This window comes from Herpailurus yagouaroundi, unplaced genomic scaffold (assembly GCF_014898765.1).
Source record: "Herpailurus yagouaroundi ecotype Mexico unplaced genomic scaffold, PumYag 160, whole genome shotgun sequence".
Taxonomy (NCBI): Eukaryota; Metazoa; Chordata; class Mammalia; order Carnivora; family Felidae; genus Herpailurus; species Herpailurus yagouaroundi.
The window spans coordinates 19,015,391-19,040,102 of record NW_024412401.1 but is presented as its reverse complement, the minus strand read 5'-3'; the positions used below and the strand labels follow the sequence as shown (position 1 = coordinate 19,040,102).

The window sequence follows — 24,712 nt, the reverse complement described above, 5'->3', positions numbered from 1 at the left end:
CCCAAAGACTGATTCAACTGCTACAAGGTAGAGACAGGGCACTGGTGTGTTTTTTTTTTTTAACATTTATTTATTTCTGAGACAGAGAGAGACAGAGAATGAACAGGGAAGGGGCAGAGAGAGAGAGGGAGACACAGAATCTGAAACAGGCTCCAGGCTCTGAGCTGTCAGCACAGAGCCCGACGCGGGGCTCGAACTCACGGACCGTGAGATCATGACCTGAGCTGAAGTCGGACCTTAACCAACCAAGCCACCCAGGCGCCCCCATTGGTGTTTTAAAATGCTCCTTAATGACTCTAATGTGTAAAGAGGGTTGAGAATAACTCCTCCAGAGAATTTTATAATCTATGAAACAACCCAAAATAGAGACACAAAGGGGCCAACTGTGGCTTCTGAGTCCTGATACATATAAATGAGAGAAACTCAATGTTTTCTTTTGAAAGGAAGGTGCTGTCAGGGAATAGGATTTGGCAACCTCTAGGGGCCTGACAGGAGGAACAGGACAGCTGTCAAGAGAAGGATTTCCAAAGCCACAAAAGAGCAAGTTTTAGGGACTCCTTTCCCTTCAGCCATGGTATTGACCACCTGATCTGCATCACTTTTGATGTTTTCTGGTAGTCATGACAGGGCCATTTCTGCTAAAGGCTTCAGAATGATAGTTTATGCAGAGGGTTAACTTATTATTATTGAATTTACTTAAAATGCCAACTGAGGGATGGAAGAGTTTAAACAGATGAGTCCCTGGGGTCTGAGGAAGGACCTATGGAAGCAGTAAAAGAAGAAGAGGGGCCAACTACCTGGCAGGTAGCAGGCCAAGCTGCGTAGCCCCATCTGGACAGCTCTCCCACCACAGACAATTCCCCAGCATCACCCCCACATCTTAACCACAATGCCTCTGGCCCAACATTTACCCCTGCTCCAAGTAGCAGAAGTACCAAGATAATAGTTTGATGTCTGTTTTACTCTTAGATTTGGGTAATAAAAGCAAGTTACCATTGCTTGACCATTTACCATGTGCCAGACTCTGTACCAAGCCTCTTAGATGCATTGAATTAATATTCATAGACATCTATAAGTGTTGTTGCTCATATCATTACTCTTTTACAGATGCAGAAAATGAAGCTTAAAGAAGTAACTTATCCAAGGTCATACAACTGTTGAGTGACTTGAACCCAGGAATTAAAAATTTGTCTTAAGTTAAAGCTGTAGAATTTTGTCATTTGTAACTGATCAACTGTTAGTATTAGGTATTCCTCTTACTATTTACTTATTAAAAACATTTTTTAAAATATTTATTTATTTTGAAAGAGAGAAAGAGAGCACACATGAGGGTGGGAGGGGCAGAGAGAGAGGGAGAAGGAGAGAATCCCAAGCAGGCTCTGGACTGTCAGCAGAGGCTGACATGGGGCTCTATCTCACAAACTGTGAGACCATGACCCGAGCCGAAATCAAGAGTTGGATGCTTAATCAACTGAGCCACCCAAGCACTCCTATTCCTCTTATTACTAAGAAGCTGACTGGATATATTGTCAAGTTGGCTACTTATTGTACAGAAGGGATTCACATCCTAAAAACACTGTGCAACAGGACTCTACAGACAGAAGTTTGTCCTATATACTCTTCTGGACCTGGATATCATGGGGGAATATTTCTTCTTAGAAGCCAGCAGTATAATGTAGTGGTAGGAGCACTGGCTTTGGAAATCCCAGCTCCACCATGTCTTAGCACTATGACCTTGGACAAGATGCTTGGCCTTGCTGAGCCTCATCAGTAAAATGGAGATGATAAATATCTATACATCACTGGACTATTATAAGGATTTGATGAGTTAACGCTTGCAGAGTGCCTGGCACAGTGTAAGTGCTTAGCAAATGGTACCATATTGCCCTTCACCCCACCCTGTTACATGGTAAACACCAGATACATAGAGTCAGAGCCACAAGCAAAGTGTATCTACCCCGAGAGGTCTCGTGTTCCAACTTACAGGTTACAGGAATGTGGACAGTCCTGGCCGGGCTGTTTCTTTCTACAAACCTCACCACAACTATGTGGAATTTCATTTCTGCTCCATTCCGGATTCTTTACCTTGCCTAAAACATATCAGATCAGAGAGTCAATGGTATAAACTTCAACTGCATCCTAGAGTTTAATGAAACAGTACAATATAGCTAGACAGCATGAAACTTCAGTATGGTTTCCATTAGTCTGACAAACACATGATCCCACATCCTAAAATTTAAAAAATGACTATAATGCTAATCATCAAAACCTTCACTAAGTATGATAAATCCTAAAAGATTTAGGAAAAGAGAAATAAAAAGTCACTTTTACTTATGAAAATGCCACTTTGACTAATGGACACATTTAATCTAAAATTAAAAAAACACTACAAGATCTATTTTTTGTAAATGGGCCCTTGAATGTATATGGGAATATCTGCTGTAAGGATCAGAAAGAAGAAATAAGGGATGAGAACAATGGGGTGGCAGATGGGGAAGGAGCAGGAAGAGATAGAAAGGACATAAATTCCCTGTACAGTAGGAAATTGCCAATTCTAAAGCTATGAGGTAAGCATAAAAGGGCAATAATTTATAATTAGTGTCACTTTGCAAATCTTTAGTAAATATCTTTCATGAACTTTGCACAGACGCAGGAAGAGTAAAACTGAGGCACAGGACTCCTCCATGCCCTTGAGGAACTCATCCTTACTTGGGCAATTTACATCCTAAATTGATGGCCTGTTCCCAGTCTTTGGCCTCTGCTTTTCTATCTTGTTTCTTTCAGAAATATTCATGTTGAGAGGTTCAATACACCTAAAGGCCCATGATTCCCAATACTACACTTTCTTCTTTTCTTTCCCCCAAATCTGTATTTTCTGCATTGTCCTAAATCCTCAGTTCCAGCCATCCCTGTCCAACCATCTGCCAAACATCCCTGCTTGGGGTGTCACAGTCACCCCAAACTGTCTACATTTACAACCAAAGTTAGCATCTTCCCTCTTAAACCCCTTTCTGTGTTCCCTATTTCTATCAGTGATATCATCACCATTGGAGTCAAACTCAAAAACTAGAGTCATCCCTGACTCCTCTTTTTCTTTCCATATTCTTTTTTTTAATGTTTATTTTTGAGAAAGAGAGAGCTGCAGAGTGCAAGTGGGGGAGAAGCAGAGAGAGAGGGAGACACAGAATCTGAAGCAGGCTCCAGGCTCTGAGCTGTCAGCACAGAGCCCGACACGGGGCTCAAACTCGTCAGTCATGAGATCATGACCTGAGCTGAAGTCGGACACTTAACCGACTGAGCCACTCAGGAGTCCCCCTTTCCACATTCTACTTAATCTTCTCAATTTCCATACATAGTGTGCCTCACCTCATCTCCCCTGCTACTTCTACTCTTGCCTCTCTGTTAGCCAGAACCTCACCTTCAGACTATTAGAAAAGCTTCCCTGCCTCTGTACTTTTTTGCTCCAATACAGTGGCCTGGTTTTCCCCTACCATCTTTCAATGGCTCAACCTCTTTTCCCTGACTCTAAATGATGTCTTATTTTTCTTCTTCCTGCCAGGGTTCTGCATTAGACACTTTTTACCCCTTACCCTTTCATCCACTAGGGTCTCTACTACTCTCGAATGCAACTATCATCCCCAAGTCCTGATCTCTCTTTAAATATATATTTTTTTAATTTTTAAAAAATGTTCATTTATTTTTGAGTGAGAGAGACAGAGTGCAAGCAGGGCAGGGGCAGAGACAGAGAGAGACAGAATCCAAAGCAGGCTCCAGGCTCTGAGCTATCAACACAGAACCTGATGCGGGCCTCGAACGCACACACCATGAGATCATGACCTGAGCCGAAGTCAGCCACTTAACTGACAGCCACCCAGGTGCCCCTTAAATATTCTTAACTCCTTGTTGGACACCTCTCACTGGATGTGCTGTTCACTCCTCCAACTCAACATTTCTAAACTGAACTCACTGTCCCATCAGTACTGGTTCTCTTGACCTCCCCTTTTCTGTCCTTGGTATCATCATTTCCAAAATGATACTTCAGAGCCACATTTGGGTTATTCCCTTTCCCATTGCTTTTCCCATTCCCATTTCCTTTCCTATTGCTGTTAATTCCTGTTTACTTTGAAATCCTCCTTTCTGCCCCACTCTAACACCCACTGTAGACTTATTATTCTTTATCTGGGTTCTTACAAGTCCCCAAAATGTTTAGGCTCCCAAATTCTCTATTCACTCCCACCAGACTAATCTTCATAAAGAATCACATTGATGCCCTTGGTGGCTTCCCACAGCCTGAAAAATGAAATCCCTACATGTAAGCCTGACATCAAGAAGTCAGTCCTGACCTTTCTAGTCATTTCCCACATCTCTGCCTTCACAGATCCTGCTCCATAACCAATGACTCTCCCTTCTGAAAAAAAGTCTTATTTTTAAACTTCTGCTTAAGCTATTCTCTTCAACAAATCTTTTCTCCTACGAAAATTTTACATATTTTCAAGCCCAGTTGAATTCTATCTCCTTTTTAAGGATTCCCTTAATCATACAGCCCAACATCATAATTCACGCCAAGGATCTCCCACAGCACCTTGGACTTATAGAACATAAAGTTAATTGTGTCTTAGCTCTTAGACTGTAAGCTCTGGGAAGTTAATAAACAGTTTTAATCCCCTCTGTTTCTTCATAGTGCTTGCTGCATTAATAAGTGCTCAATAAAGTATGTTAATGGTCTCCTGAAAGAACTAAGTGAGGCAAAGTCATTAGGTAAAATAAGGCCATTATTTGTATTCCCACACCATTTTACCTTGCTCAGATCATCCTGACCTCCACCCCACATTCTTCTACCTTCTTAGGGTCTCATATCTACTTTGTCGGTGAAGGTAAAGATTTTTCATTCCACTGTGGTGCGTTATGTTTAAAATTCCTTTAGGAGTGCCTGGGTGGCTCAGTAGGTTGTTAAGCCTCTGGTTTTTGGCTCAGGTCATGATCTCACAGTTCATGAATTCGAGCCCCACGTTGGGGTCTGTGCCGACTGCTCAGAGCCTGGAGCCTGCTTCGGATTCTCTGTCTCCCTCTTTCTCTGCCCCTCCCCAACTCGTGCTCTGTCTCTGTTTATCTAAGATAAACTTAAAAAAAATTTTTTTTAATCCTTTAAAATAAGGTAATTAAGCCTTGGTATTGGTCCTATTTGCACAGTTTTACATGGATGTCTCGCTTCCAGTTTCATGTTGCCTTTCTTTCTTTCTTTTCTTTCTTCTTTCTTTCTTTCTTTCTTTCTTTCTTTTTCTTTCTTTCTTTCTTTCTTTCTTTCTTTCTTTCTTTCTTTCTTTCTGCCTTCCTTCCTTCCTTCCTTCCTTCCTTCCTTTCTTTCTTTTTTAAATTTTTATTTTAAGTAGGCTCCATGCCCAACATGGGGCTTGAACTCATGACCCTGAGATCAAGAGTTGCATGCTCTACTGGCTGAGCCAGCCAGGAATTTCTCACATTGCCTTTCCAATAGTACATTCCAAAATATTCATTCCTTCAACAAATATTATTTTATTATCTCTTAAGGTTCAAATTTTGGCAGTAAAACATACCAGACCAGCAGATTCCAAATAAAAGAGTGGCCAAAGTGAAGAAGGCATAAGAAAGCGAGGCCTCCTTTGGAAGAGAATGTGGTCAGAACTTGAATGGATAAGAAGTCAGTGACAAGGATTTAAAGAAAATATGAGGAAGAACATTCTATATAGGTGAGTTCACCAAGAGATTTAGTCTAGAAGTTGAAGAGCTGATAGTCAATGGCCAACTCTTTGTGAAAGCTGCTATTTAAATAATGGGAAAAAAGAAATACCAACAAATTAAAGTATACAGAAATAAATAGGAAGTATTAGTTATTTCAAAAAAAGGAATGGTCAAAATAAGGGTTGTTGTGCTACCAAAAAGGTTAAGAACTTCTAAATCAGCCCTGGATTTGGTCAGGAAGGGGTTACTGATGACTTCTGAATAGTTTCAGCAAGGTGACAAGGAAAGAAGCAAAAATGCAATGGTTCAAGAAGGGAGACAGATGGTTAAGAAGCAAAATTTGCAAAATCAATAACCAGATGAAGGTCAGCCATTAAAAGACAGGGAGGGAAGAAAAAAAAATAACAAAAAAAGACATGCAGAAAATAGACTAGCAATAGGAATGGCTTCTGGATTGCAGGAAGTTTTTACTAACACATAGGGGAATTGAGTTATTAAAAAACAGGAAGAAGTATTCCACAAAGAGGGAGAATAGAGTTTGTAATGCTGGTTTATAGAAAATCTTGCTTTACTATAAAGACCCCAATGACTGATTTCTTGGATTAAAATAAAATACATTTCAACACTACTCTTTTCTCATAGGGCTCAAATCTAGAATATCAAAGCTGTAACAGTTAAGGGAGTCCATGTCTATACCTGCCTCTACCATCTGGTCAGCTCTGGTCTAAAGCTAAGATCAAGGAGACTAGCGCTACAGCTCAGAAGTAGTATGCACCTGGTGGGCACTATGAGAAGGCCCATGTCCAGAACGGCCTGCCAAGAGTACAAAGGCCTGGGTGGGACTCCAGCTGTGTGATAGACTACATGCAGATGATGTGTGTAGACTCCTGTAACTTTGAAGTCTTATGAGTATTAGTAACTTCTAAAACATATCTGGTACCTCACTTCTTCTGGGCTGGAAAATGAGTTACAATGCATGAAATGGAAGAGACTCAAGTGAAAGCAAAAAAACTCACCACAGAAACAGGTGTAAGTATTAGGAACATGTGCAGAAACATTCTGACAGGCAGGGCACCTCCAACCACTCTGGCCATCTGTTAAGAAAAATAAGAGGAAACCAAAATAACTTCCTTACAAAAGCACATGTAATTTTTAAAAATTTTAATCTAAAGGAAGTCATAATATTGAAGCAACAGTAGTTGTTTCATGTTATCAAATCAGGCATTTAAGAAACAAAATCAGGGTGTCTGGGTGGCTCAGTCAGTTGAGAGTCCGACTTCAGCTCAGGTCATGTGATCTCATAGCTTGTGAATTCGAGCCCCGCATTGGGCTTGCTACTCTCAGCATGGCAGCATGGAGCCAGCTTCGGATCCTGTCTCCGCCCCCCCCCCCCCCCCCCCCCCCCCCGCTCATGCTCTCTCTCAAAAATGAATAAATATTAAAAAGAAACAAAATCAAAATACTGAATGCTTTGCTTAAATACTGCATTTGGGCTTATATTTATAAGGACTTTAGATACGGTAATCAAATGGGTATCCATTTTTTTTAATGTCAATTGAGATATAATTGACATATAGCCCTGTTTTTTTTTTTTTTTTAACGTTTATTTATTTTTGAGCCAGAGAGAGACAGCATGAACGGGGGAGGGTCAGAGAGAGGGAGACACAGAATCCAAAACAGGCTCCAGGCTCTGAGCTGTCAGCACAGAGCCTGACACGGGGTTCGAACTCACAGACCGTGAGATCATGACCTGAGCCGAAGTTGGCCGCTTAACTGATTGAGCCACCCAGGCGCCCCACATATAGCCCTGTTTAAGATATACAACATGTTGATTTGATACATTTATATACTATAATATGATTACCATCATAGCATTACCTAATACCTGTATCATTTCACATAATTATCATTTCATTATGTGGTAGAAATGTAGCACTATTTTTTTTAACTTTAAAAAATTTTTATTTATTTATCTATCTATTTATTTATTTATGAAGGAGAGAGAGACAGAGTGTGAACAGGGGAGGGGCAGAGAGAATGGGAGACACAAAATCCAAAGCAGGCTCCAGGCTCCGAGCCGTCAGCATAGAGCCTGATGTGGGCTTGAACTCACGAACCACGAGATCATGACCTAAGCTGAAGTCAGACACTTAACTGACTGAGCCACCCAGACACCCCACCCTTTTTTAAGCAATACTTTTAGTATTAAGGTAAACATTATCTAAATCTTGGCTTGAGAAAAAAGATAAAATATTTGAGTACATGCAGGAAAACCCAGATATCTTTTTTTTTGTATTAGATTTTATTTTTAAGTAATCTCTATATACCACATGGGGCTTGAACCCACAACCCCTGCAATCAAGAGCTGTATGGTCTACTGACTGAGCCAGCCAGGTACCTCGAGATGTCTTAAATTATAGAAGAGTCACAAATCAGAAAACATGTTATTAACACATTTACACTATCCACAAATAGCAGTATACTTTGGGAAAAACCCACAAAATACTATGGAGAAGATCTGTTAAAGATAATGCAACTTTAACACCCTAGGGGTAAACTAAACCACTGCTTCCAAAACAAAACAAAACAAAAGAAAACAAAACCCAACAACTGCTTTCTATAAATTTTCTAAAGCAAACTATACAGGAAATGTTTTCTATAGTTGCTACTTGGATAAGTTTTCAGTTAATGTGACTGATTTTGTTCTATTCCAAATATATTTTAATATTGTTATGTTAGCTGGTTTTAAAAATGTCTTTCCTTTTTTAAAATTTTATTTTTATTTTTTAAGTAAGCTCTCCACCCAACATTGGGCTTGAACTCATGACCCCAGGATCAAGAGTTGCATGCTCTACCGACTGAGCCAGTCAAGCACTCCTTAGCCATTTAAGATCTATAGCTTAATACTGGTCATCTGAAACATGTTCAAGGCAACATAGCAGATAAAATATTCAAGAGGAATTAAATAGCTAGGTTAAAGGGTCGCCTGGCTGGCTCAGTCGGTGGAGCATGTGACTCTTGATCGTGAGGCTGTAAGTTCGAGCCCCATATTGGATGTACTTAAAAATAAAACCTTAAAAAAAAAAAAGGCTAAGTTTTAAACCTGAATATATCAAATAAGTGAGAATATTCAGAAGAGAGAAATGACTGACCTGCTTGAGAGGCTGGAGACCTTGCCCATTTCTTTATGCAGTTCAAATGAAACACATGATAACAGCTCTGACAACTCCACACTGGCGCTGTGACGCGAACCAATTCACAGCACACCATACACTCATATTTTTCTGTAGTTAGCTGTTCAATTAGAGAACCTGTTTAAAAAACCAAACAAATTAATTCAAACATAGAAAAACGTTCCTTACTTTAGTCAACCAAGAATGAGAAAGGGATTTGAGAGAAGAATCCAAACAGAGAGGTTTTAAGTATCTTGTCTGATTCTGAGTAAGGTGGTTGTTCAGTGTTTGGGGCCAAGAAAGAATAGGAATATACTGAGGGAGAAGACTTAGGAAGTAGACATTCAGGTGGTGATTCCCAAAACTGAGGAAACATTCCCAAGAAACTGCTCAGGAACTGATGGAGTATCCAAATGCCCCTCATGACACAGTTTAAGAAGCCAATGCATTGCAGCACCTTACCTTGCCTCCTCTGAATCTGATCCAGATCCATGGATTCAGGCTAGGAAGGGGCTCATGAAGGTGCAGTGGTCAGCTGAAAGAAACCTAAGCCTGCACAGGTTCCAAGAACCCAGGGTGGTAACATCTCTCCTAGCAGTTGCCATGAAAGTCTTCAGTTGATCTACTCAACAAAGGTATTATTGGTGTTTACCACAACCCTATGGTAGGGTTACTAGACTAAAGGAGACACAGAACTTGGCTTCAGAAGCCCAACATCTGCTGAGAGAGAGCAGTATCATGGAATCCTCCTACATGTTTTCCTTAATACCATCACCCACTTCCAGACTTTTCCTTAAACACGATCTCAGCAAAGCCTTTCTAGATCCCAAGTATAGTCAGGTGCTCTTGGAGAGGTGTGTGTGTGTGTGTGTGTGTGTGTGTGTGTGTGTGTGTGTGTGAAAGAGAGAGAGAGAGAGAGTGAGAAAGAGAGAGAGAGAAAGAGAGAGAGAATTTCTTTTTCAGTCCATATTTTTAGCATTTACTTCATAACACTATTTTATTTGTTATCAGGTCCAAATAGGTTATAAGAATAAAATAACTAACCTTGAATGCACCATGCCAAGTGCTGTGCTAAAGCACTTTATGCATAAAGTGCACAAAGAGGGGAGGGACAGAGGGGGAGAGAGAGAATCCCAAGCAGGTTCCATGCTCAGCGCAGAGCCCAACGTGGGGCTTAGTCCCACAACCCTGGGATCATGACCTGAGCTGAAACCAAGAGTCTGACACTCAACCGACTGAGCCACCAGGCACTCCACAAATTTGCATTTTAATCACTCCATAATTTTAGCTCTCTTCAGATTACTTTGTCCAATTTAACGTCAAAAGAAACATAGAACATGGGGACTTTAAGGTCTGTGAGGCAGGGCCAGAGCCTTGCTCACTGTTGTATTTCCAGTGCCTGGCCTTTAGCAGGTGCTCAGTAAATATTTATTAAATGAATGGATGAAGAAATAAATGAGTATCACCTACTCTGTTCTACAACTTCTCTCCCTTAAAAGTTTCAGTAAAGTTTCTGGGATAGTTCTTTTGCTGTCAGGAAAGTCTGGAATAAAGATTTTATGTAGCTGATAAAGGAGAATCTACTTGCTTTAAATAACATGTAAACATTAACATAAAAATTATATTATAAAAACTGAGGAACCAGACTTTCTTAAAAGCAGGAATACCCTATCTTGCATAGGTAACATCTGTGAATAACAAAGTTAATTATATTTTCTACCAGTTAGCACAGTATGTGTGGAAGATTCTTAAGGGTAAGTTAAGTAAGAGCTCATTAGAAAGTGAGATTACATTTGAGTCATCTATATACAAGAGCCTGACTGGGGCAGAGGAATAGTTTGTAAGAATTACATTGGAGATGGGGCGCCTGGGTGGCGCAGTCGGTTAAGCGTCCGACTTCAGCCAGGTCACGATCTTGCGGTCCGTGAGTTCGAGCCCGCGTCGGGCTCTGGGCTGATGGCTCAGAGCCTGGAGCCTGTTTCCGATTCTGAGTCTCCCTCTCTCTCTGCCCCTCTCCCGTTCATGCTCTGTCTCTCTGTCCCAAAAATAAATAAACTTTGAAAAAAAAAATTAAAAGAATTACATTGGAGACACTTTTTGTAGAAAATGCCTATTGACTATTCCAGAGCAGAACTGAGAGAGAAGTAAAGGACACAGGGGTGCCTGGATGGCTCAGTTGGTTAAGCATCCAACTTCTGATTTTGGCTCAGGTCAGTGCAGAACCTGTTTGGGATTCTCTCCCTCTCTCTGCCCCTCCCCTGCTTGTGCTCTGTCTCTCAAAATAAATAAACAAAAAAAAAAAAAGTAAAGGACACAAAAAAGTAAGTGAAGTTTGGAATATACACGAAAGCCCTATGAGAGACTATTGTTTTGATTTTTACCCTGAAGGTTGTCTTTTTATTTTACTGTTTCTCTTATTCATTAAGTTTATGGCTTGTTAATAAATAATTATTGTTTTATATGTGATGTTTCTAAATCTAGCCACAGTGAAATTGACCACTAGGATGCACACACATATAGTGGTGTGGGAACAACTGCCAACTTTGAGTAACCCACAAAGCTCTACCAAGCCCTTTCTAAAGGCTGTCTCTCTCATATCCCATGTTCAATCTGACAGTAAATCCTTCTGGCTCTACCTTCAAAATAGATCCAGAATCCAACCCCTTATTAGTATGGCCCAAACCACTATCCGTTCACCTGGGATTATTAAAATGGCCTCCTAACTAGTCTCCCCTATTTCTGTCCTTGCTCTACTTGTCTATTCTCAACACAGCAGCCGGAGGGAGCCTGTTAAAATGCAAATTAGATGATGCCACTCATGCCCAGAACTTGCCAATGGTTCCTCCATCACATGCTTGTAAAAGCCAAAGTCCTTACGATGGCCTTCATCACTTCTGGGTCCTTATGGCTATTCTTCCTTCCCTCTGAGAACACAATGGCTGCCTTCCTAGCCCCAGACTGGCAGGCATATTTCTGCCTGAGGATCTTTACAGTTTGTTGTTCCCTCTGCCTAGAACACTTTTCCCTAGACATCAACATAGCTCAGTCCCTTAGTGCCTTCAGGTGTTTACTCAAAATGTGATCTTCACAATGAGGCAGTCTCTGGCCATACTTTAAAAATTTGAAACCCACTTCCTCAACATTCCCTATCTATTTTCCATACTATTTATTTTTTCTCCACACCACTTGAACCTTATAGATCATATATTTTACTTATTTCACCTTACTTATGTCCTAACTCTGTACATAGAATGTACACTCCCTCAAGGGCTGAGGTTTTTACCTATAGCGCTGCCTGGGACATAGTGAGCACTCAATAATACTTGTATGAATGGGGGCGCCTGGGTGGCTCAGTTGGTTAAGCAACCGACTTCAGCTCAGGTCATGATCTCACACTCCATGAGATCCAGCCCCGCTTCAGGCTATGCTGACAGCTCAGAGCCTGAAGCCTACTTCATATTCTGTGTCTTGCCCTCTCTCTACCCCTCCCCTGCTCATGCTCCGTGTCTCCCTGTCTCTCAATAATAAATAAATGAAAAAAAAAAAAAAACTTGTATGAGTGAATGAAAAGAAAAAAAAATATAGCAAAAGGTTCCAGAAAGATCTAGAAACAGTATAATCCTTTTACTAACAATACTTCGGTTTTATCCAAACATGTTTAACATATGTAAAATATGGTAGTGTCCTAGAACAGCTCTGTGCTGATCAACTATTACATTTCAGGTCCAAGGCTCTTGTCTGCTGGATGCCAGCCCCGGTCTGACCACTGGCTCTTTTTCAGTCTAAACCCTCTCCCACTAGGGCTTCCCCGTAATTTCTCAGCCATAACTGTGTCTACTCTATACTTCTACTTTGAGAGCATATCAGTAAAGATTATTTCCCATTGAAATAATTGGAAGAACAAAGAGACCTGATTGAAGTGTTAACTGACTACAAACTTTTCAGATGCACCCATAAATAACTTAAAAAAAAAAAAAGGTCTAAAACAATACTAATTTGAAAAATCCAAGAATACACTGTGATTATGTAAAAATAATAATCATATATATGGCATTTTAAAAAACAGATGCACAGTGAAAATATATAGGGGTAAAATAATATCTGGAATTTACTTTAAAATATATCTGCAGGGGCGCCTGGGTGGCGCAATCGGTTAAGCATTCAACTTCAGCCAGGTCACGATCTCGCGGTCCGTGAGTTCGAGCCCTGCGTCGGGCTCTGGGCTGATGGCTCAGAGCCTGGAGCCTATTTCCGATTCTGTGTCTCCCTCTCTCTCTGCCCCTCCCCTGTTCATGCTCTGTCTCTCTCTGTCCCAAAAATAAATAAACGTTGAAAAAAAACATTTTTTTTAAAATAAAATATATCTGCAAAAATAAAAAGGAACAGATAAAACAAATGAGAGGGGCACCTGGGTGGCTCAGTTGGTTGAGAGTCCAACTCTTGATCTCGGCTCAGGTCACGATCCCAGGGTCGTGGGATTGAGCCCCACATCTTGGCTCCACACTGATCATGGAGCTTGCTTGAGATATTCTCTCTCTCTCTCTCTCCCCCCCTCCCTCCACCCCTCTCCCCCACTCACCCCCTCAAAAGAAAGACAGAAAGACAGAAAGACAGAAAGACAGAAAGAAAGAAAGAAAAGGAAAATAGAACAAAAGTTTAAAACTGATTAAAAACTTGTATGAGTGAATGAAAAGAAAAAAAAACATAGCAAAAGATCTTCAGACTAAAGGTGAGTTACCCACTAAAGCAACTTTATTAAGTTACCTCATTAAATGTGAGGCAGCTGTTTTTAAAACTCTCATACAATATAAGCATGGTCAACATGTTCAAGGTGGTTTTGCTGAGTCTGAAGCGTATGTCAGATACCATGTTTATTTATGTGAGTCTGAAGCTTGTGGCAGAGCTTAGGATCTGGAGGTAAGAGTTTAGAAGCCAGCACAGCACAGAGGCAGTGGTTGAGAGAGCAGTTGTCGTCTCCCAATGAGACATTATCAAGTAAGAAGAACAGAGGGCTGAGACAAAGTCCTAGGAAATGCCAACATTTAAGAAAGAGGTGGAGGAAGAGAAACTTGAAGGACACACGCAGGAACAGCCAAGAACAAGGAGGACCAGAAGTGTGGGGTATCAAAAAAGTTAACACTTCAACAAAGACTCCTTCACATCAAACTCAAACGGAAGCCCAGGATAATGAGGACTGAAATACATCTGTCTGCTGGCTGTGGCAAATAGGAAGGCATTAATGACCCTCCCAGTAGCTCTCTGAGTCAGTGGTGATGATGGCAGAGGACTGAGAAAATCAAAACAGGGAAAAGGAAACAGCGTTGGTGACTCTTTTTTTTTTTTTTTTTAATTTTTTAAATGTTTTTATTTATTTCTGAGACAGAGAGAGACAGAGCATGAGCAGGGGAGGGGCAGAGAGAGGGGGAGACACAGAATCCAAAGCAGGCTCCAGGCTCTGAGCCGTCAGCACAGAGCCTGACGCGGGGCTCCAACTCACGGAGCGTGAGATCATGACCTGAACTGAAGTCGGACGCTTAAACGACTGAGCCACCCAGGCGCCCCAGAGTGGTGACTCTTGATTAGACTGTAATGGAAGGAAAGGAAACACTACCAGGAGGCCACATGATGGGAGTTTTTCTTTTAGAGCATAGGACAGACTTAAGAAGAGCTTTAGGCTGAGAACTTGCAATAGCAGATGTGAAAGGCTGATGGAAGGAAATAAAGGAGAGTTCAAAATGAAAGAAAAGAATAGGCAGATTTCTCTGAGTTTGCCTAAAGGGAGCAAAAAGTTGAGAAAATTATGCCTGATGATCTCATAGGAGGCAAGGAGGTCCACTGAGACTGAGGTAGATGAATGGCAGGAAGATCTGAACAAGACTGGAAAAGATTTGGAAGTACTCTTAGATGAAAATGGGAAGGACAGCTGACCAAGGTCATATAAGGGGAAAATAGGCAGTATGGAAAGTCAACTGAAGTTGGAGAAATCACTAAACAAAAATATTTACTGAGAACCTACTATGTGCCAGGCATTGTTTAAACACTAAGGATATACAGTGAACAAAACAGACAAAACTTTTCTGCTCTCAGGAAGTTATTATCTAGTAGGGGAATAAACAATGAAAAAGAAGTAGCATCATCAAACAGTGGGAAGTACTTTGGAGAAAAATAAACCAGTAAGGGATGGGGAATGCTAGTAGTGGGGGGAATATTATAGATCTAAACAGGATGATCAGGAAGACTTCCCTGAGAAGGTGAGAGAATCTTCCACAGCACCAAATCTGTACTACTGTATGATTTCCTGGAACAGCATCCTGTTATCCAGATGGAGCAGAAAAGGTAGACTGCAGCATCAATCCAGGGTGGGGATTCTGCCAAATGGCTTCTCAACAGGATAATACTTCAAAAGTACAAGGCCCAGCCTGAAGAGGGAATAAAGAAGGATAGATGGCTGACAATACAGTTAGTGGGTGTAAGAGACTGAGAGAACCAGAAGGACAGGAGGTTATGGTCAGAAAGTAGTAGCGGGTGTAGAAGTATAATGAAGGCAAAGGTCACTGTGGTTGAGAAGATCAAAGAATATGAGGATGGTATAATCCATATGATCACTATAGTCACCCAGACAAACAGCAGGATTTATAGTAAATCAGTAGTTCTCCAATCAGAGTTACCAGGAGGCTTGTTAAAAAATAAGATTGCTGGGCCCTATTCCTAGAACTTCTGTTTGGTAAGTCTGAGGTGAGGCACAGGAATATGCTTTTCTAACAAGCTCCCTGGCGTTGCTGAGGACTGCTGCTCTGCAACACTTTGAGAACCATTGGGCAAGAGGAAAGATATAGGCTGGAGGCATTAATAAATGAGGGCTGGGGCTGGGAGATTTGGAGGCTAATACATGACAACAATAAAGAGACAGGAAGGTGATGTAGCCAAAAGGTGATATAGCATTAAGTTCAAAGGAGCAGGGATTTTGATACAAAGGTAGAAAAATAATGGTTCACAAATGACACTGATGGAGGAGCACATTCCTCTCATCTTCCAGAAACTAAGGCAAGTGGGATAAGGAAAAACAGCAGGCACTGAAAGGCCGTAAGGAAACGTGGTGAACTTACAGAAGGCCACAGATTAATTAGGAAGCAGAGGAGAAACTTACTAAGGATACAGGGGATCTTGCTACCACAGAATGAGGGCTACAGACAGCCTGGAAGAATAGAAGCAGTGCTAGTTTCTCTCAGTACAGAATGCGAGTTAGCAAAGACCACTTGCAAGCAGCCATAGAGACTTTAATCCTTTCTTTCCATTCCAATCAAGTTTTTATATCCACCACTCCACCAAAACTGTCTTATCAAGACCAATAACTCTCAGTGCCAAATCCACCAGTCAATATGCAGTTGTCATCTTTCTGGACCCATCAGTAGCATTTGGCACAACTGATCACTCCCTCCTTGAATTTCATTTTTAGTTTGGCATTTAAAACATGGTTCACTTCCTAGTTTAATTGCTACTTATTCTCTGTCTCCTTTGCTGGGTCCTTACCTTCCAACCTTTAAACACTGAGTTACAGGAAGGCTCCATCCTCAAACTTTTCTTCTCTAACTACACTCACATCTTCGGTGACCTCCTTTAGTCTGTTAGAGGACTCCATGCTGAAAGTTCCCAAGTTTACATCTCCAGTCCAGATCTCTTCTCGAATTCTTAACTCCCTACTTAACCAAATTATCTATCTTTCCTGAACGAGGAGTGGACAAAACATATCCAAACTTTTCCAACAAGAAGACTAAGACTAAAAGGAGACTAAGGAGACATGATGATTAAATGCAACGTGGCACCCTGGACTGGATCCTGGAACAAAATAAGGATGTTAGTGGAAAAAAAATGGTGAAATCCAAATAAAGTCTACAGTTTAGTTTATACTACTGTACCAGTGTTAATTTCCTAGTTTTGACAAAGGACCAGAGTTGGTTATGTAAGATATTAACATTAGACAAAGCTGTGAAAGATATATGGGTATTCTCTGTACTATTTTGCAACTTTTCTATAAATCTAAAATTATCTCAAACTAAAAAGTTTTGAAAACAAACACCCTTTCCTCTCCCAGGCTCACACTCCAGTACATGGCAATTCTATTCGTTTTTTGTTTTTGTTTTTTTTAAGATTTTATTTTTTAAGTAATCTCTATACCCAAGGTGGGGCTAAAACCTACAACCCAGAGATCAAGAGTGACTTACTCCACTGAATGAGCCAGTCAGGTGCCCTGGCAATTCTATTCTTTTATGTGATTCAGACACAAAAGTGTTGGCTTCATCTTTGACTCCTCTCATTCTCTTGGAGCAAACATCTAGTCTATCTGCAAATCCTGTCAGTTTTATCTTCCAAATACATCCAAAGTCTAACACTCTTACCTTTACCAACACTACCACCCTAGTCCAAGTCTCCATCATCAACTACGTCAATTGCTCCAACAACTCCTAACTTATCCCCTTGCTTCCTTACAGACAATTCTCCACACAGCTGCTAGGAAGATCATGTCATCCCTTTTCCCAAAACCTTCCAGCTGCTTCTGATCTTCTTAATCAGAACCACATCCAAGGGCCTCACATGATCCAGCCCCTGTGATTTCTCTGACCTCCTCTGCTGCCTGCTTCTCTGTTGTTCACACCCTAATCTAAACTTGCTTCTTCCTCTGCTGGGTACACTTTACAGAAAGCCACATGGTGTACTTGTCTCATCAAACAGACCAACATATCTAAACTAGTGCCCCCCTTTACTCTGTCCTCTTAAACTGCTTTATATTTCTTTTTTAGCACTTACCCACAACCTGACATACTAAATATTGGTTTAAGTGCTCTCTGCCTGCCTTCCCTACCAGAATGTAAATCTCACTAGTAGTGTATTCCCAGTACCTAGAACAGTGCTTGGTACATAGTATTTATTCTATAAATATGAACAAAGTGTTCTCAAGAATATGTGGGGATGTGAGGCCAAGAGAGATTTGTTAGGCAAAACGCTAAGATGGCCTCTAAGATTCCCACATGCATACAGGTGTGCATGCCCTATATAATCTCCTCCCCTTGAGTCTCAGTGGGCCTGATATAATCAGGTGAACCCTTTAAAAAGAGTCTAGGGATCAGAGAAAGAAGTCAGAGAGATTTGAAGAATCTCTAGCAGATGTTTTTTTTTTTTTTTGTAATTTTTTTTTTCAACGTTTATTTATTTTTGGGACAGAGAGAGAACATGAACGAGGAAGGGGCAGAGAGAGGGAGACACAGAATCGGAAACAGGCTCCAGGCTCTGAGCCATCAGCCCAGAGCCTGACGTGGGGCTCGAACTCACGGATCGCGAGATCGTGACCTGGCTGAAGTCGGACGCTTAACCGACTGCGCCACCCAGGCGCCCCCGCAGATGTTTTCCTATAGACCTCGAAGAAGATAAGTGCCATGTTGTGTAGAGGGCAATGTGGTAGGGAACTGCAGGTGACCTCTAAGAGCTGAGAGTGACCCTCAGCCAATAGTCAGCAAGAATAGGGGACCTCACCCTACACCCATAAAGAACTAAATCCTACCAACAACCAGTGAGCATGAAAGACCCCATGCCTCAGATGAGGTTTCTCCCTGGCCAAATTTTAGACCTGTGAGGCTCTGAGTAGAGAACTAGGCTAACAGATACACAAACTCCCGACCCAAAGAAACTGTGACATAATAAATTTGTGTTATCTCAAGCCACTACATTTTTGTGATAATTTGTTATGAAGCAAAAGGAAACTATTAACCAGCCTTAAGAATTCAAAGACAACACTAGTATAATGCTACCTTTGTTCATACACAAGTTGAGGTCCCAAGAGGAAGGACTACCCAGGGGAGCAAAAGAGAACTAGAAGTACTATAAGCCAGGGTAAAAACAGTCCTGGGTAGGTGGTGACTTCATGTGTTGGGCTGGGCTACGTACATTAAACTGGAGGGAGACCAGATGGTAAAGGTCCACAAGGACAGCTACAAGAACGAAACTGTTTAGCCTGTACGAAATATATACACACTCAAGGCAAAATGAGAGGTGTCTTCAAATACTGCAAAAAAGCTGATTTGCAATGAGGAGGTGGGAAACTGGTGAGAGAGACTGGTTGCTGTGTTGCTTCAGAGGACAGAACCTGAACCAGGGGATAGAAAGTATTTACTGGAAAGAAGTTTTTAGTTCAAAATAAAGAAGAACCTTCCAACAGAGTGGAATACCTATTATGTTCTAAGAGCTATGTTAACAATAGGGATATAAAAAACAATCTTTGCTTTCAGGAAGCTTACAGATTAGTGGTGGGCATCGACATATAAACAATGATGGCTTCCAGTGCTAACTGCTGTAACGGAAACATGTATGTTTAAGGGAAAGACATCGTAGGGCTATTGAAGATTAATGCCATCTGTGGAAGTAAGAAAGGTTTCCTGGACATGTGGCTAAACTCGCTATTAAAAAATGAGTAAGAGGAGCGCTGGGTGGCTTAGTCAGTTGAGCATCCGACTCTTGATTTCAGCTCAGGTCATGATCCCAGGGTCGTGGGATCAAGCACTGTGTCAGGCTTTGCACTGAGCATGAAGCCTGCCTGGGAGTCTCTCTTCCCCTCCTTTTGCACCCCCCTCCCTAATGTGTGCACTCTCTCACTCTCAAAAAAATATTTTTCAAAACAGCAATTTAAAAAGAGTAAGGATTCATTAGTGAATCAAATGGCACACATTCTAGAAGAAGAGAGCCATATATACAACAGCAGGGAATGATGAAACAACATAGAGTACAGAGAATACAATGTGGTGGGGGGGCTGATGCAGCATAAGGTGGGGTGGCTGGGTAAGGAAGAAGCCAGAATCTGCATGTGGTGAAAACAAGTGAACAGAAATAAACAGGGGAGTGACACAGTTCAATATGTATTTTAGAAAGACCATTCTCTGATGCTGGTGTAAGAGATGGACTGAAAGAGAGAAAATGAAGATGGCAAGAACGGTTAGGACATTTTGCAGATGAGCAGACAAGAGACGATGCAGGCTGGAATAAGGAAAGGCAGTGGAGATGTTACCATCCCTTACCGGTGCTTTTATATTAAAAAAGAAATCTTGTAACCAAACATCTATAAGACCCACATCTGCATTTTAAAAATCCCTTGCTAAAATTCTTTATTAAGAAAAAAAGTTCCGGGGTGCCTGGGTGGCTCAGTCGGTTAAGCGTCCGACTTCGGCTCAGGTCATGATCTCACGGTCCGTGGGTTCGAGCCCCGCGTCGGGCTCTGTGCTGACAGCTCAGAGCCTGGAGCCTGTTTCGGATTCTGTGTCTCCCTCTTTCTCTGACCCTCCCCTGTTCATGCTCTCTCTCAGTCTCAAAAATAAATAAATGTTAAAAAAAAAAAAGAAAAAAGAAAAAAAAGAAAAAAGTTCCGTATTTGTATTTGCTTAGAATATAGAAAAACTAAGTAAGTGGTTACTTACTGGGGAGGGGAGCAAGTGGTGGTAAGACCCAGGCAGGCAGATGATGAACAAAGATAGAAAGAGATGTTTCATTTCATACCTTTTTTTTTTTTAAGTTTATTTTGAGAGCATGGGGGACGGGGGCAGAGAGAGAGATGGGGGTAGAGAGAGAATCCCAAACAGGCTCTGCACTGTTAGTTTGGAGTCCAACACAAGGCTCAAACTCACAAACTGAGATCATGACCTGAGCCAAAATCAAGAGTCAGACACTTTGACTGAGCTACCCAGGCATCCCTCACTGTATAACTTTTAATATTTTCTAGCTCCTAAATTGCATGAATTTATTATCTATCAAAACAAAACAAGACAAAACATTTCCACTATCTAGGTAGATTTACCTGTGTGCGTTTCCACATTCTTTAGCACATGGTTCTGTTTGCCTCGGGGGAAAGATGCTACTTGAGGATCCTGCCTCCTTACAGCACATTTCTCTGGGTCAATCCTTCTGGAAGACTTGTTGACAACTGCCAAATTCCCATCGTCACAGGCAGATTTTGCTGGCCTTTCATTAAGATTATCCTTTGGAATGGGTGCCATGTTGTTTCTGGGTCCGGCATTTGTATGTCGTTGGCCCTCTTGTTTTAGTGGATTCCTACCTGGTCGTGGCCTAGCCCCCTCCACTTCCCAGGGAGGCCTTTTCTGTGGGTATCTTCTTTGCTCACCGCGTCTGGCCCCATACCCATCCGATACTCCTTTCCTAAAGGATGTGTCCAAAGAGTCAGAGTGGATAACCCCCACAGGTTTGGTATTTTCAGGTCCAGCATCCTCAGATTTTGTAGTCATTCTGTTACCCCACTCACATTTGAGTTTTCCCTTGACTTTTGGTCCTCTACCATAGCTGTATATAAATTGGGCTGCTTTTTTGGGTTTTGCTCCTCTGGGATCTGCACCAACAATTTCCTTCTCACTCTCAGAAGGGCTGTGCTCTCTGGGGTTTGTCCCACTCTCTGGCCTGGCCACATTTTCTAAGCTAGCTGCATCTGAGGACTGGTCAGTGAGATTCTGGACTTTCTTGACCTTGGTATGTTGCTTTTCACTCCTCAATTTCTGCCAAGGTTGATTCTGAAGGCCATGGCTCTTGAGTAATTTGTTAGAAGTAGAGGACTGGAAAGAAGTTTGTTGACTCTTAGGTTTGCTTCCCAAAAGATAACTGTGCTGATGAATACCAGAGATGTCATCATAAGAGACTTGCCTGGAAAGGTGACAAGGAGGTGGTGAACTGTAATTTCTTCTACCAATCCTATTAGAATCTAGTCTCCTTTGACTCCCACAATTTAGACCAGAATTTTTTCTCTCCTGAGGAATGAACTCAGCAGCATCCGTATTAAATTTAAAAGTACCTAGGACATAAAAAAAATAGACACGCCAGTAAAGAAATTGTCACCCATGAAACCCACAAGTTCCCTAGGCCATATCTAAAAGTTATTTTCCTAAGGACTATATAAAACAGGCCCTTATTAAGGCCTACTTTTCCTGTGAATGTGATAGGTTCAAGGAGCTTGTGGAAGACTGACCATTCCATGTCCAGTAGCTTCACCAATAGCCACTGCTAAGAATTGCTAAGTAAACGGGGCACGTGGGTGGCTCAGTCAGTTAAGCCTCTGACTTTGGCTCAGGTCATGATCTCGTGGTTCGTGGGTTTGAGCCCCACGTTGGGCTCTGTGATGACAGCTTGGAGCCTGGAGCCTGCTTCGGATTCTGTGTCTCCCTCTCTCTCTGCCCCTTCCCTGCTCATGCTCTCTTTCTCTCTCAAAAATATGTAAACATTAAAAAAAAAAAAAAAAAAAAAACCTGCTAAGTAAAACCGCTCATCTGAGTGATCAGGCATTATTATTATTATTATTTTTTGAGAGAGAGGGAAAGAGCAAGAGCAAGAGAGAGAGAGCAGGAACAAGCAGGGGAGGGGCAGAGGGAGAGAGAGAATCTTAAGCAGATCCCACAGAAATGGGGTTCGATCTCACAACTGAGATCATGACTGAAATCAAAAGTCAGATGCTTAACTGAATGAGCCACCCAGGCATTCCTAGTATTATTATTTTTATTGCTATTATTATTATTTTTAATGTAAGTTCTCTGCTTTATGTGGAGCTTGAACTCACAACCCCAAGATCAAGAGTTGCATGCTGAGCCAACTGAGCCAGTCAGGCACCCCGATAGGCATGATTTATACCTGCATTTGTTCTATAAAAAATTTCAGGTCAGCATACAGTTCAGGGGTGAGAATCAAACAGCAGGTTCCATGTGGTCTTTCAAAACTCTAAGATAACATTGTATAATATCAAGCAAACAGGCTTTGGAGTCAGACAAAATCAGTTTCAAGTCTGGTCCTCCAACTGATGGTATGAGCTTAGGGATACTGCTTTTAGCCTTCATTTCCTCACCCATGACGAAAGATGACAATACTATTTCAAAGGGTTATTGTGAAATTTAATCAAAATTTCATATTGATAGTACTTAACACAGTGAGTACATTAGTTCCCACCTGTTCCCTCCAGGAATGTATTTTAGGTTTTCCATACATAACCTTTATGATATGGTCCAGAATCTGAGTCTCAAAAATTAAGCATATGCCTCTTCAACCCACTCATTTTTTTCCCTCAAGATGCTTCTTTGTCCCTGAAGCCCAAAGACTAAATGATTTGCCTAAAGATACAAAACTAGTTAGTAGAAAAGCCAGAATGAGGGGTGCCTGGGTAGCTTAGCTGGTTGAGCATCCGACATCAGCTCAGGTCATGATCTCACGGTTTGTGGGTTCAAGCCCCGCATTGGGCTCTGTGCTGACTGCTCAGAGCCTGGAGCCTGCTTCATATTCTGTGTCTCCCTCTCTCTCTGCCCCTCCCCTGCTCACACTCTGTCTCTCTCTCAAAAATAAACATTAAAAAAAATTAAAAAGCCAGAATGATGTGTAGCATATAGATCATACAGCTGACCCTTGAACAACACAGTTTTGAACTACATAAGTCCACTTATACATGAATTGTTTACAGTACAGTACTGTAGATGTATTTTCTCTTCCTCATTTTTTTCATAACATTTTCTTTACTTTATTGCAAGAGTATGTAAGTATATAATATATATATCATGTAAAATCTGTGTTAATCAAATGTTTATGTCATTGGTAAGGTTTCTGGTCAACAGTAGCCTGATAGTAGTTAAGTTTCCGGGGAGTCATAAGTTATATGTGGATTTTCCCACTGCACAGGGGGGTTGCCATCCCTAACCCCCACATAGTTCAAGGGTCAACTGTACTATGAATCAACAAAGCCTGGAAGACATGTGTTTATGTACTTGCCCATCACTTATGTCTGTATGCAAGTAACTTAATCCTAATTTTTTTTATAAGGAATGGAGACAGTAATAATCCCTACATCCAAGAGTTGCTATGAAGAATAAAGCAAGTTAGTAACATATATACAGTGGTTAAAATAGTGCTTTAGTGTTGCTGTTAGGGCTACCGAATATCTAAAATACACAGACCTGACCACAAATGGGTACAGTACTGAGCCTGTGGGTTTCAGGTTTAATAATAAACCCTAACATTTATTAGGTAATTAACATGCGCCAGGCACTATTCTAAGCACTTTGCATCTGTTGACTCATTTAATTCTTACATTTCTGATGAGAAAACGGATACTGAAAACGTTACTTGTCAAAGACCACAGACGTGTTCCAAAGCAGACTCAAGATTCCACCCCTGGCTATATGGCCCTAGAGACCACACTCTTACACTACACTGTCAGAGTTTGGGTAGTGGATACCATAGAATCACATACTCAAGAACTGAATGAGATCATAAAGGTCATAGCGTAACCTTTCACTCAATCCAAGATTTGTCCTGATGGCTTTCACACAGGCAATTCTGGGGGTGGGGTGGAAGGCCTTACAAAACAAAAAGGGGATTAGACAAATTCATAAGGTGGCGAAGGAGATGTTTCACAAACATAAGAGAAAACATAAACGTAAGAATGGGAATATTAGACCAAATGGGTGTTGTATAGTCCTCTCCTTCTTGAAGAAACAAAGTGGGAGAGGGGCAAAAGAAGCCAGTAAAGTTGTGCAGAATAGCTTGGTAAAGGATGGGAGGAAGGTGTTCCATGTTAAGCTGTAAGGAGTTGATGCAACTACAGAGTCTAGATAGGGCAGCACCTATTCATATACAGTATGTGTTCCATTAGACATGAAGTAGTAGGTAATGTCCTCAGAGAGACCCTTAAGAGACAGGAGGAAGGGGAAAAGGGCACATGAATCAGTAAACTGCACCCAAGACACAAAGAACTGAGACACTCCCCCTTTTTTTCTTAGTATTTTAAGTAGCTAGAAGTT

At 41.3% G+C, this 24,712-nt stretch overlaps 1 protein-coding gene across 2 annotated transcripts in view; it reads right to left on the bottom strand.

The window, feature by feature from the left end:
• NFX1 (nuclear transcription factor, X-box binding 1) overlaps positions 1–24,712 on the bottom strand; it is a 75,013-nt gene that overhangs the window by 48,576 nt on the left and 1,725 nt on the right. For both annotated transcript variants that reach the window (XM_040481467.1, XM_040481466.1), the window contains exons 2-5: positions 20,728–21,729; positions 8,871–9,029; positions 6,735–6,812; positions 1,985–2,090 (exon numbers count right to left, since the gene is read on the bottom strand). In XM_040481467.1, coding sequence (XP_040337401.1) covers positions 1,985–2,090; positions 6,735–6,812; positions 8,871–9,029; positions 20,728–21,729 — 1,345 coding nt within the window. The remainder of the gene's footprint in view (positions 1–1,984; positions 2,091–6,734; positions 6,813–8,870; positions 9,030–20,727; positions 21,730–24,712) is intronic.